This window comes from Anopheles merus, chromosome X (assembly GCF_017562075.2).
Source record: "Anopheles merus strain MAF chromosome X, AmerM5.1, whole genome shotgun sequence".
NCBI classification, from domain to species: Eukaryota; Metazoa; Arthropoda; class Insecta; order Diptera; family Culicidae; genus Anopheles; species Anopheles merus.
The window spans coordinates 8,328,452-8,347,057 of NC_054081.1; the positions used below are offsets into that span (position 1 = coordinate 8,328,452).

General features: G+C 45.3%; 1 protein-coding gene across 1 annotated transcript in view; it reads right to left on the reverse strand.

Moving 5' to 3' along the window:
- Positions 1–3,235: 3,235 nt before the first annotated feature.
- LOC121589638 (homeobox protein slou) overlaps positions 3,236–18,606 on the reverse strand; it is a 41,388-nt gene continuing 26,017 nt past the window's right edge. Inside the window, 3 exon segments of the mRNA XM_041908717.1 lie at positions 3,236–4,445; positions 4,545–4,668; positions 4,766–4,922. Of these exon segments, the coding sequence (XP_041764651.1) occupies positions 4,227–4,445; positions 4,545–4,668; positions 4,766–4,922 (500 nt within the window). The 3' untranslated portion in view covers positions 3,236–4,226.

Below are 18,606 nucleotides of genomic sequence, written 5' to 3' on the forward strand. Positions count from 1 at the left end.
CGCAACGACCCTCGGTAGGTGTTCCTCGTCCCGGTCGAACAAATCTACGATCTGTTGGGTGTGTGTGTGTGTGTGTGTGAGGAGATTAATCGTCGCCAAGACAGTTACGCAGACAACGGGCCGCGGTCCCCTCGGCAACGGGTGACAAAAATATGAGCAGTTTGCCCCGGTCCTCCTGAACCACCACGCTACGGCACAAAATAATAACCATAGCAAAGTGACGAACATGAGGCCCAGCAACCGTGTGTGTGGAGGGATGGGAAGGGCAACGAAATCGCGCAAGTGCCGTCCCTATTAACTCGATAATAGCATAAATATGTGCATGCGAGGGGAACGCACCAGTAGCGCAAAACGAGGCAAGCAAAACCCAAAAAACTCACCCAAAAACCCATCAGTGACAATCCCGAAGCGACCGACGAACTCGATTTCCCCCGAGAGCTGTGTGTGTGTGTGTGTGTGTGTGTGTGTGAGGTAGGCCATCCTCTAACAAATGGCTGGTTGAGGAGGACGAGGTGAGCGACGGAGGCTCATTAGAAAATGATACGTGCAGCGGTAATGAGCAAACGCGTCATATCGCCGCCACCACCATTGTCGCTCGGTCGCAGGCAAATTGTGTCCATTTTATGTGCCCCTCTTTCCACACCCTCCTCCTTTCCCGAGCGACCAAGACGATTAATAATCTGGTGCAGCAATCGGTATCGGTTTTTTTCTTCTTCATTCGCTTCGGGCCATCATCATCCGATGATGATCCGTCGTCTGTACGGCGCCACTAGGCGCGTAACGCAACACGGGACATAAATCTAGTCGTAGGTTCAAATTGCTGATACATTGCCAAATCGAAAGGGGGATTAGTGGAGGTAGCCACCGAACAAAAACAAAAGCATTAAAAAATGACACATGACAGCGCTTTAACCTTTAGAAGATTAGGTTCATTTTAAGTTGTTTTTTGAATTAAAGTTTACAAATTTTTAATAGCTACATTTAAATATTTGTACTAGAATCACACTCAATACATCCGAATATGATTGACTCTGTACCTCCAAGCACATTATTCTGATGTTTATTTCGTAAAACTGCATCAAAACATTCACTTAACTTGCGCACGATCACTAACACGGGCCTTTGAATCTACACCGCGTCTACTACGGCGTCCTATGCGCGAGTTTGACAGCTGTCACTGAGACTGTCGCGTCGCGTCGTGAGCGTCTCCGCTTTGTTTACCTTTTGTTTTTTTTTTGTTTTTGCTTGCAAACAATAATTGTTCGGATGTTCGGCAGCTCAACCAAACAAACAAAAGCCGCTGGCGATCACCATCTCAATGCCAGATAAGTGGACGAATGCTCGCCCGCAGGGAGCTCGCTAATCTTGCTTAGGCCACTCGAAAACAGCAAAGCAGAGGGGCGCGTTGCAGCCGTAAACGATTACAGCCAACATGCAAAGAGAGCAAAAGGGGTACGAAGCTGTCAACTAGCACGCGAGCGGCAGCAACAGCAGCCAGCATCCCAGTGCGGCTGAGATTCGGCGACAATTAAAGGCGACAGTCAAAATTAATGATTCTCCCAGGAGAGCTGCAAGCGCTCGCGCTGGGAGTTTTAAGTTTCTTTTTTCCTTTACTCGCACAAAAAAAAAGGAAACGGGACGATAAATAACTTTCCGGAGTGCTTGGCTGCGTTTTTTTTTCTGTATTTGCTGTACAGCTCAGTCCTTTCTTCCACTATTATCCTGGCAAAACCCTAATTTCGTTTAATTGTACATTTTCCAGCGCTATACTTGGAATATGCTCGCTATGTGTCCCTGCTGATAGTGGCGGTTTGCCGTGGCTCGGGAAGTTTGCCTATCCCCTCGTCGGCAGCAGTCTCGCTCACCGTCCCGGACGGATTATTGCTTCCGTCTGCCGGCACGACCGAGCGCTCCGACCGACGGGTGGAAGGAAACCCAAGTCGCCTGCACCCGAAACAAGGGGGTTCGTCGTCCGCCCGACAGATGGAACGATCATTTGTAAATAATGGAGGAAAAAGTTCCGCGAGAATGAATGTGCTTGTGCGTATTTATCGCTATTGTTGTTATGATTGGTGGCACGAAAGGGGACGGTGCAGGTTTGTCAAAGTTTGTTCGCCGAGTGCCGCTGTGCCATAGGTGTCAACAATGGGTTTTGCCTGTCCCTTTGCCGCTGTTGCCTCTTTGGCTCGCTTGGGAATTGGTAGCGCGCGAGGGGCGCCTGCATCCATGAAAGGGGAAAGCGGCAATTCAAACGTGTCCTTTTCCCGGCGTAATGTCCTTCGTTTAAGACTCATTACATGCGCTAATGGGATTCGTACACGTACATCCTCGCAACATATCGGCAACGGTGGGGGGGGGGGGGTTTAAAGTTTTAATCGCGTCCATAAGTAGAAGTGCCGAGTCTTTCCCGCACCGAGGTTGGCAATCTTTGATAACGAGCCGTTCGCATGTTATGAATCGTATCTTTATGGTGCATCTTGGACATAGCATTTGCAAGATTTTTGAATCAGAAGGAAGAATGCATGGATTTGGAGATTCTGGATGAATTTTTGGAGAGTATTAGCCCTCCGGATCTAGGTACAGAATTTATAGAGCCAGTTGACTTCTTGACTTCTGATGCCATAAGTTGCCTTTATTCTATTACAACCTAACGCAGAGATTCAAGAACTGATGTTAACTACAATTCATACAGCAGCTAAGTATATCATAATTCTTCAAGAATTGAAGAAAGATTCATGAGACTTCAAATATCCATCGAAAATTAAAGTTTCTTCAAAGATTCTTGTGTGTTTTGTGAAGATCTTAAGTATCCTAGAGCATTTTGGGAATTTGATTGAAATATGATAGTTGGATCATAAGATTTTTTCTGATAGGATCAGAACGTGAACGTTTAACGATGTAGATATTCATGTAGATATTGTAGATATTCATTCGATGTAGACTTACTCAAACAGTAACAGATGATGTGGCAAACTCTATCAATGCATCTCCAAGGATTTATAAATTAGCATCCATGAATCCTGTAAGATTTATGAGCCAAAGAAAGGTCATCAAATATTGACAAATCTACATCCCCTTGGATGACTCGTTGATCCCTGGAGAAGCTATTAACCCCCAAGATGCAAGAATAATCGACATCCGTGAACGTAAAGCGGTATACTTACCAGTACAAACACAGTCCCATTTCTTTCTACGCATTTCAGAATTAAAAACAAAGACTCAATCGTTCCGATTTTGCATAAGTATTGTAAGTTGTTTTTTGTTTGTTTTATAGTTCATTATTTTCTGTTGTTATCTCCCGCCCCTCTCACTCTCAATCACCGTATGCACGATCCCTTTCGCTCTCTTTATCTCTCTCTATCTCTCTCTCTTTCTCTCTTTCTCATGTTTGGGCTCTTTGCTATTGCGCTAAGGACACGATAGACATGTTGTGGCTGGGGTTGTTTTTTTTTACAGATGAAATGTACAATTCGCTTATGTAAAGTATTATATATATATTTTAAAAACAAAACAGCTCGCTTTTTTCTTCTTCTGCTTCACGCGTTGTAGTCGCCAACGAATCTGCTTTCGGGAAGCCTTAAACCTAACCTCTGTACATTGCGTATGGTGTGTGGCGGCATCGGGGGAATCGCCACCTGCAGCGCTGTAGCATCCAACCGTTGCCTTTTTTCTCTTTTTTTTGTTTGGTATTTACTAAAGTTTCGTTTACAAACCTAAGCCGAAGACTGTGATGCACTACTGCTAGAGCGCCAGCACACGGAGCGCACCACGCTGGATCCCGTTGGGTCGCTCTGGGTCTCCGTGGGTTCGCTCTCCCTCCCCCAAAAGTCTATGATTAACGGGGAGAGTATGGACGAATGGGTTTGCAAAAAGAAAAAATAAACGGGAATTTTGTGTGTGTGTTTTTTTGTTGCTCTCCTTGCAGTTGAACGCTTCACCGATTACGAGTGTAGATCTTACGTGCTAAAAATTTTGATTTGTTTTGTTATGTTTTTGTTGTTGTTTCGCTTACTTTCCTCTGTCTCTCACTCTCTCTCTCTCGCTCTCTCTCTCTCTCTCTCTCTCTCTCTCTACATCTCTCTTTCGCTCTCCGTTAATACTCCTAAATGAAATGGTTCTGTGTTGCGTTTTTTTTGTTTTACCTTTTACCTAGTCGCTCTCGCAGACGAGGAGCCCTGCTCACGCTTATTGCACAACCGAGAGAAGAAAGCTGCACGCAGGGACGATTACGAGTGCGAGTGGCCGAGGTGGTGGCCACCGAGCGGATGGAAGTACGGCCCGTACGGCGGGTAGGGCATGGCGTGCGGGTAGAGCAGGCTGCTGGCGTACGAGCCGGGCCCGAACGAGCCGCCACTGTTGGGCGGCGGCACCGTCGGGCTGTTGACGTCCATGCCCGGGTTTTGCTTTTTCCACTTGGTCCGGCGGTTCTGGAACCAGATCTTCACCTGTCGCGGGGTGGCAAGAATGGAATGGAAAGGTTGTTCATTGACGGATCGGCATACACGTTTGACGTTTGGTTAGGAGCAGACACTGAAGGCACCAACCTGCGTTTCGGTGAGGCTCAGGCTGAGCGCCAAGTTGAGCCGCTCGCAGACGGACAGGTAGCGCGTCGTTTTGAACTTGTTCTCCAGCGAAACCAGCTGCTCGTAGGTGAACGCCGTCCTGGCCCTGGCGGAAAGTCCGAAAATAGAACGTCGCGTGTCATCGATCGTGCGGTTCGTGCACATTCGCCCCCTCGATTGGACCCCTCGGTTGGACCACTTACCGTCTCGGCTTGGAGCTGTTGCCCTGGGACTTGCCGTCGCCGCTCCGATTGTTCGAGCCGTCCTTCTTCGAGTCGGTTTCGCTCGCGTGGTCGTCCATGTCGCTGCCCATCGTGTCGTCGCCCATGTCATCCTGGTCGATATCGTTCACATCCTTCACTGTGGTGCGAAAAAAGTGTGGCCGAGAGAAAGAGAGAGAGAGAGCGAAAGAGAAAGAAAGAGAGAGAGAAGGGAAGAGAGAAAACAAATGATGATGGTTTATTACCGGAGCGCAAATCACTATCACAGCTCGTTAATTAACTCTGCTTGTTGTCGCCGCCGGAAGTATCACCCCTCCCTCGCTCTTAAGCAGCTCGTAAACAGCCGGCGTGCAGCTCACGTGTGTCAAAAATAGCCTGCTTTGTTTCGCCCCGCGCTTGCCGCACCCAAGCAACAAAAACTCGCTCCGCCCCAGGAGCGGGTAATTGAGTAGGTAATTGAGTAGGCTGAGCGAGCGCGTTGAGCGAGCGAGAGCGTCAAGATGGCGTTATAATTTATGGCAATTATTTTATGAATTCATCGAGCGTGCGGAAAACCTAGGTGTGAGTGAAGCGATGCGTCGCTCTTGACATACCCCCTTCCCCGTCCGCCCGTCAAACATTCCCCCTTTTCCTTGTGGAGGCTTTGTTTTCTTGGCCAACTTTTCCGCACAAAACATGGCTGTAGATTGCCCGCCACCTTCCGGTCGTAACAATTTATTAGCTCAGTAAACATATCAATTCCCGGCCGGCATGCCGTTCGACGCCTCGCGGCTTATCGAGCAAGCAGTTCCGGTCCCGAGCTCGCCTCGGCTCGTCTTATGCGCCCAATGACGAGCTGCGGTGGTGACAAACATAGCGGGAGCGAAGGAAACGCGCGCAAGACAAAAGTTTTTCCATCGACACTCTGTGTGTGTGTGTGTCTGTGTGTTTTAAATGGCAATTAAAACTCTACCGGCACCTGGAGCGGAAAAGGGTGTTTGTTGTTACGTTTATGCGTAGCTGCGTAGTGTTGATGGTAAGTTTGCTGATAGGCCGGTTCCGTTTTCCGTTGTTGTGGGATCAGTTTCACGGCGTCGCAAGCCGGAGGAGAAGTGAAGTGAAGTTGTAGTTGCCCCGTGGACACAGTCTGGAAAGTTTCGGCAGCAGCTCGTGCCACAAACCCGCGGATCAAGCTGTCAAGCTGCTTCGGGGAAAATGTTGCGTAAATGTAGATCGCAGCACACGGTGAGGACATTTTTGCTGCATCCGGGAGCATCCCGTTCCGAACAAATTTTACAATTTTTTTTTTATCTTTTTATAGATTAGTGCAGAGGTTAGTATTCGCGTTTGAATGCGGCGAACCACCCGCAACCTCCAATGTGATGTCTTTTTCTTTTCCTTTTTTGTGTCAACCCCGAATGTATCACTTTCCGATCAGATGGTTCCTGGATGATGTAATATCACGGACGGCCGGAAATCGTTACAGAGGCGTTAACTACCCTTTCGTTTAGGGGATCGTCCATAAATTACGTGTCCATTTCAAATTTTAATTTAAATGTAATCTATCATACCTCGTACCTCAGCTTAACTCATTAAACTGAAGCAAAAGTCAAATGTTTGAGTTTGACGAAAAAAACTAAAGATTTCCTATATCTTTACTCAAAACTCATTAAATTTCAAGGATATGTTGATTCCTATTACGGACATTGTTTCGAGTTTATGTTTCAAATTATGGACGTTAAGAATAACGGACAGCTTCAAAATGTTGTTGATAATCTTCACATTCACATATACAATAAACGTGTTTAGGTTATTAACTTTGTGTAAGGACCGAACACCCAATTCTGAATGCTGTTTTCATTCTCGTATTTCCCGAAAGGCCATCAGGGTATTGGTCACGTCTATCCTCAAATATCCTTGAGTTTTGTTGTTGTTATTATCACTGTGATATTGATATTGTTATGCTGAACAGAATGAAATAAGTATTTTTTCTGAAAATTCCCGAACAATATCATGAAATGCCGTTGTTTTGACGTTGCTAGGTAACTCTACGGTGATTTTCGATGTACTTAAAAGCATCTGATCCAGATTTGTAGGAATGATATAAGAAATTACTTTGAAAACGATTTGAAACAAAAGTGCCCCCGGTATTTATCCTGACATCTAGATCTACTAGGAGTCAGACATATTTTTAATTGACTCTAGTACATCATGGCAATTATTCTCGGCATGACCGGGAACTAGATATGGAGCAAATCAATAAAAAAATATACTGGATGTCCGTAGTTTCAATATATACACTCGACAGTAGATCGCTTGTGATGGCTTTTACTAGGATGCAAGGACAATGATCTACCTTTTATTAAAAAACCCGAATTCTCTGAGGAACAAAAACAGAACAAAAATAAAAGAGATAAGCAAAGCTGCCACGCAATTGAGAGAAGCGCAATTTTCCGCAGGCAAAAATTCACATGCTTTGCGTGACGCTGTTTATGGATTTGCCCCTGTTTTGGCACTGTGATCTGTTTCAGGGTTGGGATTTTGGGAATCCTTGTCTGTCTGCAAATCTCAGCTCAGGAAATAAATAGAGTGACAGAGAGAGAGAGAGAGTGAGAGAGAGAGAGAGAGAGAGAGAGAGAGAGAGAGGGAGAGAGACAGAGAAAAACGTGGAGACACAGCACAAATAGGAATCGAATGCTTGGCTGAAGAAGTAATTAATTTCACTCTCACCTCCCCCAATTTGGGTTTTGCGCAAACACACACACACACACATGCAGTGACACCAGAAGGACAAAGATGAAGAAGAGACAGGCGGGAATTGAAATACTAATCAGACCGAAATCACGGAACCATCGCCAGGGCCCGGGCACGCAAAAGTAAATTCCACCGAACCGTTAAATCGGAAATCAATTTGCATAAAATCTCTTTTCCGTGCTGCCGGTAAGGGTAGCGCCGCGCACCATCCCGCCCCGGACACGTATGTCACTTCTGGTTGCTTCCCACACAAACGCACACACACACACACACATGCCCAAACAAAAGGAGGATGTTTTGCGGGGTTCGTCACTGTGAGTGTGTGTATGTCTATTGCGCAACAACAAAAAAAAAAGAACGGAAACACCTAAACGGTCCGACAGTTTTCGGCTCGCACAAATATCCTTCTCGTTTTGCTAAAGTAGACAGCAAAAAAAAAAAAAAAGAACGCACAGCAAAATCAAAGCAACAACATAATGGGATTCGCACCAGCAACCAGGGCAATGGCAGTGTCACTACCGAACGATACCAACAAAACGATCCATTAGAGCCGTGCCCGTCCGTTTGTGAGTGATTTTTAGTAATATTTGATCCAATTAATTGGGTTTGCCGTTCAGGTTCGTCGTCTGCTCCGAGGCCCGAGGTCGTCTAGGCAATCGCTCCCGCAAGTCGGCTGGCAAGCAAGCAAGCAAGCAGGCAAAAAAATGCAAGAAATGCGCAACCAAGACTACTAAGGACCAATTATCGCGATGACGGCATGGTGTGTGTGTGTCATGGCAGGATTAGGATAACGATGGGGCAATCGGAAAAAAAGAAAAGAGCAACTCTCAACTCCGTTTGGGGACAGATCTTTACACCGGCCTACAGGGGCCAAGATAAATGGTCATCCGCCCCGAAAATCACGGCTTGTTACGTCTTCTTGCCTTGCCACACACTTTGCCCACACAGGAAGGTAATCAAGGGGGAGAGGAGGTAAAGAACTAAACCAAAAAAAAAACGATTGCGCCAGGGACGCCGAAGAGAGATGCGTTGAGTGGCAATCCGCACCTCAATCAATTACCGGCCCACATACATACACACACATAAAAACCCCGGTGTTACGGCTCGTTCGGCTCAAACCGCACGCCCCGGGGGTTTATTGGAATCGAATTGAATTAATTTTACCCATCCCAAGAACAGGCAGTTTGTTGCTGTCCCCGATTGGTTTGGCGGTTGAGTGTCTTTTGCTGCGTCTCTGCTTCCGGAGAGAATTGATTTTTTTTTTGGCTCCATTTTGGGGGCGTTACGCTCTGGGAGAGAGATGTGTGCGTGAGATGGTTGCGACTCGCACGCCCGGTCATCGCAGAACAGGACAGGTGGCTATCACTGCACTGCACTCTTATTATCGCTGTCAACTCGGTCGGTCGTTTCGTGCGTGTTTGTGTCCTGCTCGGTCGTTCGTTTGCAGCGCGGGTAATTGAATAGCAGTTGCCATCAATTAGTTCAAGATTACCGGCGTGTCGTCGAGCGAGGGTTGGTGACTCTGCCGCTGCTACACATGTTCCGTGCGGTCGCCACATGCTTCGTCCTGCGCGGGACCGGCAAATTCCCTTCGGGGACCGTCGGCACGGCACGTTACTGCGCGTGCTGCCAAGGGTTGACAGGGTTTTGATAAACAGTTGTAGCTTGCAACACACACACGTACATCCGTTGGACCATTCCCTTTAATTGCATTTCAATTCGCCGTTTTATCGCACACAGAGATTACTGGTACTAAAGGGGCTAGCTAGGGTTTCGCTTTGATCGATGTATTTTTCCGGGACAACTGTGTACGAACGCTTGCGAGACAAACACGCCGGACGACAGCAGGGCAAAAGTATTTATTTTCCAATTTACAATTATAGCGTCGGTAGGATTACGTAGGTACGTGCACCACCATTGCTCAAAAAAAAAACCTGGGAATCGAAGTCAAACCAAATAGTCTCGATCAAGCGACGCACTTGCTTACCAGAGGCCGAAAACAACTGCTCACTGCACAAGAGCACATCACACTCGATAGCACTCAGTGGCAGCCAGCAAACAAAAAAGAAGCTAATTCTAATAACAACTACCCAACGTGTCATAAATGAGCGCTTTGGTCCTTCGACAGCGATCGATGTCCTGCGGTAAACAAAAGCACCCAAGCACTTGCGCTGACAGCCTCGGCCCGTTTTGCCGTCGGGCTGTGTGGCCGCTAAAGTTGCTGACACCATATCGTCACACAGGCCACTCGACCGATACGGGTGCTAATGACCCGCGCCTTTGTTGGGCGCGCGACGATGAGCAGCTTAGCCAGCGGTACAGAGCGGGCGCAGAAGAGCACACACAAAAAGCACACACAGACACACTATCGCGCAATGAACTCTTTAATTGAACTGCGGCACCGCGACAGATAATGACCGCACGGTTAGGTCAAAACCGGGGTCACATACACCTAGCGGAGAGAGATACACACACACACCGACGCTATCCGAACGGTCACTGCACTGGACTGCGTGCGAAAGTGTTAGTTACACTTTGGCGCACTTATCGAAGGTGACGCTAACACGCTCGTTTGTAATAGTTTGACTTTACAGTAGCTTAAGTAGTACACAGCGAGTATAATTGAAGAGATGTAGCACAATTAAAGGTAGAAGTAAAATGGCTGTCTCTGTTTGGTTTTAGAATGGAAAGAATTTCAATAGCTTGCATTAAAGGCCGTTGAATATCTATATTTGAAGCAAAATCATAGGAAAGAATGATTTTAATCTTCACATTTACTTTTAAAAATTACAATTACTTTTGAAAACATGTCCAAGACCCGCCCAATTACCTCTTCTGGAGCTCAATAAGAGAGATAGGTAAGTTGCTGTTGTAATATACACTTTAATACACACCTTGTACACGAATTCTTTATTTTGACAGTTTAGATGTCAAATCAGTACAATTGTCTCTATCAATTATTAATTGCCAAATAAATTTCATTTTTTACTACAAGTTTAAGCTTTAGCTGTATAAAGTTTTAGCTGTATAAAATACGGAATTAAGTTTATAAAAGTATCAAATTTGGTTTACGTGAAAATCCAAGTTACGTAAATGTCTTCGGAACGCATTTTCGCGTAACTCGGGGAAAGTCTTTATTTCATGTAATATACTAGTTAAGCTAAACATTTCACCTAGCATTATCATAAAATTTTGATATGTGGTTGGAATTTTACAGTTTCAGTTGTCAACTCAAAAAAGAAAAACAAACATTACCCGTCGGCTTGGCGCCTGAAGGTATGCAATTTCCGAGCATGTTCTAGTTTTTAAAGAAAGCTACAGAATCTCTGCTGGACTTTACGCATAAACAGAAACAAAATGGGGTTTCATTAGCTATCGCTTCAAATTGTTTGATAGACTTCAGGTTTGAGATTTTTTTTAAGTTTCACTATTTAACTATTTTTTAAAAACAAAATCGATATTAATTTTCACAATCCCCATTCGCAAAACTTTAGGCGGTTTAGGTGAGGTGTAAAGTTTACCTTTGCTGTTGTTATATGAAAGTTGGCACTGTTCAATTGGAATGTTATGAATAATAACATAACCTTAACAAGTTGAAAAAGTGAGAAACTAACGCATTTTTCGGCTGAAATTACATCTCAACACACAACAAAACATCTCATTGCATAACTGCGGGCGCAATAGAAATATCAGACAGTGGGAGTTCTTTGAACATGTCTTAATCATTACAAGGAAAAGCATTTTAAAGGCAAACCCCTCACATTCCTTCGGGCGAATTTGAAGTGTGTGTATGTGTGTGTGTGTGTTTTGCAATAAATTACGTTTTGTCCGGTAATGTAACGTGAATGTTTTACTAGGTTTTCAAAACCTTCCCATTAGATTGCGGCGCTTACCGAAAGGTGGAGCTGGCATATCGAATGCCGATGGTTATGAATAAGTTAGTTGGGGAAATTACAAAAAAAAAAAAATCCGTTGTAAATTACAACGAAACCGCCCCATTGCAGACCTCCAGGCGTGTCGGGAAGGATACGCTGTGTCCAGCTATACCTTAGTTAATTACTACTTTATATATGTACGAGTGTGTGTGTATGTGTGTGTTAAATTTAGATACACTTTCTGCTAAAAATAGTGAAGCGTTTAAATTGGGCCATTTTTGGTTTTTGGTCTGCCTGCACCCAAGAAACGCTCCCAGCAGTAGCAGGAGGCGTTATAGTAGACTGGTTTCATAACGACACCGAACACTGCAAATGTCTGCCCGTCATGGTTGTGTGTTTTTCTCGTCCATTCAACACACACACTCTCTCTCCCTAATTATTCACTCTCACTCCCTGCACCTCGAATCAAACCGTCCATAAACGTTTGCCGAACGGTGGTCGGTCCCTTCCCGTCCAAAAAAGCAGAGAAGGAAAACTTTACCCTCCTTCCCTCCCCCTCCCCCGCCCATCCACCACCCGGCCCCCCGGGGGTGGGGGTGGATGCGAAGTCAGGTAATTATAAAATTTCGATTAATTAGCGCACTCTACTAAACCGTCATAAAATTACCAACATTTTGCGGCCGGCCGCCGCTGGAGGGCGAGCTGGAGGGCGAGGGCGAGTATTAAAATTAAGCGTCCCATCATCATCATCATCACCAACAACATGGCGTCGGTGAATGTGTCGCCCCCGCCGCTATCGAACAACCCCAATTGGCTGGCTGGTGCTACACGCTGCTCGAAATGGGTTTCAGCAGGGAGATTGCGAGAGCTGCCGGCGTTATTATTATGATTACTCGCGCGAGCGAGGGAGGATTTCGCAGCTGCCCCACGCCTGGCAATGAACGGCGAGAGTGGAGGGAGTAGTGTGGCCGTGGCGATAACGGTGGCCCCGTTCCGACTGCTAGATGGCGCTGCCTGATTAAGTGTCGGATAGTGCACGGTTGGTCGGAGGCTACAAAATGGTGGCTCGGTTGGTTAATCGATAGCGCTCGTCCGTCGGACATAAGTTACCGGGCGTTTGGGCGGCATTCATCCAGCAAACGCTGACCAAACCGGCCACTTTGGAGTTGGCGAACAATGGGCCAAGTTTTACCGGCAACCGTACCGCCGAGGAAATCGATCCAAATGGGGCGTTGGCGACCGATCCCCAAGATGCGGCGCTTCTGGGCAGTGTGTTTGGGTAGGGTTTTGTCGGGTGGAACATTTGAATGCGAGCCCCAGTTTAGCATAAGCACGAACCGGGAAGTTTATCTGTCCGCACCAGGCACGCCCGGATCTGGATCTGCCATTGAGAGGGCGTTTTGCAAATGGAGATTCGCGCGGGCAACCGGATAATCACCAGACCACGGCCCAGTCGGTACGTTTAATTGGATCCTTTTTGATTGCGGCCGACGGCGAGGCCGGCGAGATTGGTGCGATAGTGGCAGTGCACAGCTCCATTATCAGTGCCGGCGTTTGCTGTCCGGCTGTGAGAAACAAATCATCATCGTCATCGTCAGCACAGATCGAGTGGAGCTGTTGCATGCCCGGGACCCTGCATCCGGCATTCTTTGTGGAGCAATTTGTGACTCGGGGCTGGGCTATTGATTCTGAGACCTAGATTGACCCAGGGTGCTCCAGGAGCTGTGCAGTACTGCCGGTATTTCTGTACCGGCCTCAAAACCTGAAAACCTTCGCACTGGCAATGCTGTCGCAATTGTTTATCCGACAACGCGGCCCCGGGCGATGGGTTGCCAACAGTAAATAATTAAATAACCCACAGCATAATGGGAGCAGAGCAGCATGCTGTGACAATGGACAACGGCCCCTTTTTGCGTGGATAAGAAATGCAGGACTTAATCTGTGCTCCAGGATCTTCGCCGGCGAGAGGCTTCGCCCGATGCGCCCTGTTTGTCCACACACTTTTTACCCAGCCTGTGCGTACTAAGTCCTTTAATTATGGCTACATACACACACACATACACGCGCTCAAACATTGTATTCTGACCATAATCTAATCCGGCCGGTTTTGTCGTGCACCGGTGTTCTGGTACGATATCATCTATTATGGAGCGGCTGCCCGGATAATGCGTCGGTACACGGACGAACCCTTGGACGATCCATGGTCCCTGGTGTGGTTTGCGGTTGGTGCTTTGTGGGAGGAGAGGGGGGAATCCACTCCAATGGCACAATGTGGTAATGGTCGTCCGAGCGAGCTGCACCGGGCCAATGAAGCAGCTTAAACGCTTTGTTGAGTATTTTGGGCCAACCAGTGCCAGGCAAATGCCAACTCCACACCACCCAGCATTTCTGCTCCAATGGGCGATGGTCCAGGTCCCAGTTGCACCGTTACGATTACGATGCACCGCGCCAACCATAGGCAGCGACTCCTCGCCCGGCAGGGGGGTTTAATATTTATTCGTAATCAATGTACAAATTGCGCATGCTACACCCGGATCTCTCGGAAGGATCCAAAAATGGAGAGTTGGTGGTGCATTATCGCATCGAGACCCCCTAGCTAGGGTGCTGTAAATCGTTGCTGCTGCGGTGACACAACACCAAAAGCGCTTTTTCGAACAAAATCCTGCACGCTCCACGCTGTAATTGATTGAGCCGGCTATCGGCGGGAGCTGCTGCAATGCGGCCACGCTTCTGGGAGCGCGCGGAACCTGAACTGCAGAGTGTCGACGCACCTGGGAGCTGTGTAGGATAGCAACTGTGTGACCTCATATGTTGAACCATATATTCCTTGCTTTTGTTTTAGTTTTGCATATAGTGTTGATGAGAAGCGACGTGGTTTGAGTAGAAGCTCGATGTGATAATGGTTTGTGGCATTAGTAAGCTTTCATTTTCGATTTTTACCTTCCTGATGGGTTTGGTACTCACTCAAGATCATTTCTACTTCGAAGAAAAGAGCTTTATGGAAAATAATCTCACATCTGAATGCACAACTAAACGTAACATAATTTATAGGTAACCCTTGAAGGTCCAAAGAATGCTATAGCGTCTTTTGCTGTCAATCTTCCATCAAAAGACGAATAATTTTGATTAACGTTAGCTGGTCACTTACTCCGCTTTCGGGCCTTACAATGTTCAGCTGCATTAAACGGTAAATAGTGTTCAGCTGCATTTAAACACGGCACTTCAACCTTAAGTAAATAATGTTTGCAACGTGAATAATAACGTAAAATAACGTAAATAACGTAAGCATCGAAAGAAAGCCAAGTTCCGAATGCCTGACGACCTTGAGCGGCTAGAAGCTCCCAAGAAAGATGATGCCCGAGGTAAAAGTGGCTACAATGCTCCGTTCACTTGGCTGGGAAGGTCGATGTAAGTAGCCAAACAGATAAATAGTACCTGGGAAACATGCACAAACATTTGAAGAAGCAGAAATCGCGTCAACTGGCTTCACAGCGGCAAGCAATGACGCCAACACTCGATGCGATCATTTTAGACAAATTTTGGCGGACTTTCGATATGACACCCTAGTACGCGAACCTTCTCCCAGCTGTGTCCCATCGAGAATTGCTGAACCAGCATGATATCAAAGCACTACTTCAACAATTTTGACCCGATAACTGGGGAGGAACTTATAAAAATCGAAGGTAGACCTTAAAAACATGCCTACACGCATGTCTTCGTTCGCACAGGCGGAAATTCCGGATAACTGACAACAAGCTGTTCACAAGGTCGTAGATTTTGTTTTGCCAGTAAACCTGCAGTCAGTCCAAAAAGTATTCGTCTATCTGAATATTTTACAGCAAAAGACGAATCATGGCCCCAGTACGTATGGGGCGACTAAAGTGATGATGGGGTTTGATAAAGGGACCATCAATACACACGTTTTACTAAAAATAAGCATTTAAATAGTGCAATAGCAACCAAAATACATTAAAAAAAGACTAAAAAAAAGTCGTTTGATGGGCGCGCTAAAAGTATTCGTCCATCTAGCTTTTTAATTATTTACGCTGGACAAACACGTGAATTAAATAAATTATTATCAATTTGCTGGTGACTTCCTTCTAAATTAAAGCATTTCTGTTGTTTCCATTGCATTTCCAGCGGTCAGAGAGGCACTAAAGGCGAGGTAGTTAAATGATTGGAGCATGATGGCGAAAATCGTATCTTTAACTTATGCATAACCTATTCTACCCTTTTTTGAAGGTTACAAAATGTGTGGGAGGTCTCGTTCCTTCATTTGCTCAGAGTTTGGGCATTTTTCTGACACTAATTGTGTGACAAACTGCCATGTAATCAGCCATTCTTGACGGTTAATCTAACGAAAGATGCGGTTTAATGTCCTAAAAACTAAATATTACTCAGTAGTTAGTGCATTTTGTGATGGCCAATAAGAACAGGAAAATAGATGGGTCACATTTGGCTGATGGGTCATGCTGCATTTCGTCGTAGCTGGTCATGTAATAGCTTGAATGAGTGAGTTGTTACAAACATGTTTTGTTTGAATAATACCATACCCAGAAAGTAGCCAAATCTGTTAAGGTGCATCAAATAATTCAGGAATTTATTTGAAATTAGGCTCTACTAACATATTAAAGCATGTTTAAATCGCCAAGGTTATGCGGCCGACGTCTACCATAGCGAAAACAGTCTACTAAGACGCAGCAGCAAAATCTCGTGTACCGATAGCACGATGGTGCCATTGCACCAGGGCTCATTGAGGAAAGGTGAGCTAGAAAAATAATTCAAATTGATAGGAGACGAGATGGGGAAACATATTCATGCAGTTTTTAAGTACTCTGGGAGCCAGTTCTGAGAAATAGTACATAAAAAGTACCACATGTTTCAAGAACAGTCGAGCTGGAGAACATACAGAGTATTGCCATTTGCCCAAAGTACCAAACCTGCTGAAACCATACTGATGAAAACGATTTGGTAGACTCTCAATATGATATCAATTGCCAATTTTTCAATGGAACTAGGCCACGTGATCCGGAAATGCAATATTTCTCCCAGAGATTAATTGAAACAAGACAAGTAGGAAGAGTGGGTCAAAATACGCCTTTTTTAAGGTTCAAATGAGTTCCTGCGTTGTGCAAGTAGTCACCAATAGTCATAAATGCTATAAAAAAAAAACAAGATCAGGACATTTTTTTATTCCATAACCTTTGTTTTCATACACATATTACGCCAAAAGTCTGATAGACGAATACTTTTTGCGCACCAATCAAATGACTTTTTTTAGTTTTTTTAAAAATAATTTAGTTGTTATTGCTTTATTTTAATGCTCATTTTTAGCAGTATGTGTGTATTGATAGTACCTTTATCAAACCCCTTGATTACTTTTACCACCCCATGCATATTGCGGCCATAATTCGCCTTTTTCTGTAAAATATTCAGGTAGACGAACACCTTTTGGGCTGACTGTATATAGTAAACCAAAGGATGAACATCTCTTTTCATTTTAATTCCTCTAAAGCTAGCCGAAAAAAGAGCGTTTGTCTTAATTAAAACGTTATTTATAATGCTGAGCTACTTCCGAAAATTTTTCAAACGCTACTAAACAGTAGATATCTCCATGCTGATTTGATTGCTTTGGTCGAGTTTAGCTTGTTGCCTTCTCTTACATTAACATCCAAGAAATGAGCACGTATAATATAAACATCCGTTAATATGGAAGACCACAATTATTTATGTTTTCGCCCTAATGAGATGCACGTGATTCCGTCCTAATTTTGGGCACTGCGCTTGTTATAATTTCTATCTTTTCTTGATATTCGTATTTTTTTAAAAGAATAAATGAAAAAAAAACGTTGTAAACATGATCGAAAATGTATTCAGAGCACTGCATACATCCACCACTTACTAAATCCTGAATTCATGTTGCGATTAAACTGTAAAACTCTTTAAGCTGTTTCATCCAAATGTCAACACTTTCCCGCGGTTTTTGATCAAATGTTCGGGATGACTCGACCTCTGTATTAAAGGTAGTCCCCGAGATACACAGTACCTCTAGTACCTCTAGTTTCTAAATTTGACAGTTCTTTGGGCAAATTGTACTGATTAGACATATCAACTGTCAAATTTGCATTTGCATACCTTCCCTTCTGGTCGAATTTTATAATTCTTTCGACCGTCAAAAATGGTTTCAATCCTGGAACGACGAAATGCTCTGTATTCCACCAACTGAACTCCTTAATGCAACTGTTGAGATTGACGTCACGATTGGTCGTCCAATGTTTGCTTACTGTTCAGGACAACGTTCCAAAGCAGCTCAACTTTATTATTTTCAACAGATTTAAAGCGTTATGTGGCGTTATTTGTACAAAGACTACAGAATGTGTGTTTCGTTTTGCTCCAAAAATTGCAGCATTTTATTCATCACAGTCATACAATGATGTTAAAAAAATTTTCGGCATAATCCTGCCTCGCAAAAATTGGCGATATTAAAAACAAGCATAGACAACATTGCCCTATAAAACAAGATTGTTTACATTTCGGTTGCGTGTTTGACAGCTGCAAGGCTTGGAAAAAGTCAATCAAACTTTGCTCGAATCGATTGGCCGCTACCTGCTGCCGCTGCTGTCAAAGCGTCAAAGCATTCCCACCCAAAGTATAACATCCTACAAACACGGCTGTCACACCATCTTCGGAAACGATCGCGCAATGGGCGGCGGTGGTAAATGATGAAATAATTAACGACGACGTGACAATGGTCCATTAAAAACCCCTTTTCGCATTGTGCACAAGCGTTCCAGGCGCTCCCCGTTTAAGCAGCCCTTAAGCAGCCCTTGTTCGCACCGTTGTCTACGCGCTAATCCCTCCCCCCACTCCCCCGCTCCCACCTGTGCGATTCCAATTTCGGTTAACTACACTAATACACAATAATCCTGACTAGCAAAGCAACGACCATCTTCGGCAAACGCGGTGGAAATTAAAATTCCAAACCGGCGTGCCCCCCCCCCCTCCTCCAGGTTGCGGTTTTCATCCAACCCCTTCAAATCACTGCCCCCCTTTCCCCCTCCGTCCGCAGGAAAAAAAACCCCTTTCGGGTTGCGGTTTGCCGTGCCAGGCGAGCCATTGGAGCGGAAACTCGTTATCCCTGCCGTGCTTACTCCGGAGCCGCCACTCAGCCGTGTAATTAAATTAATGACACCGTGAACCGTCAAACCGGAGCCC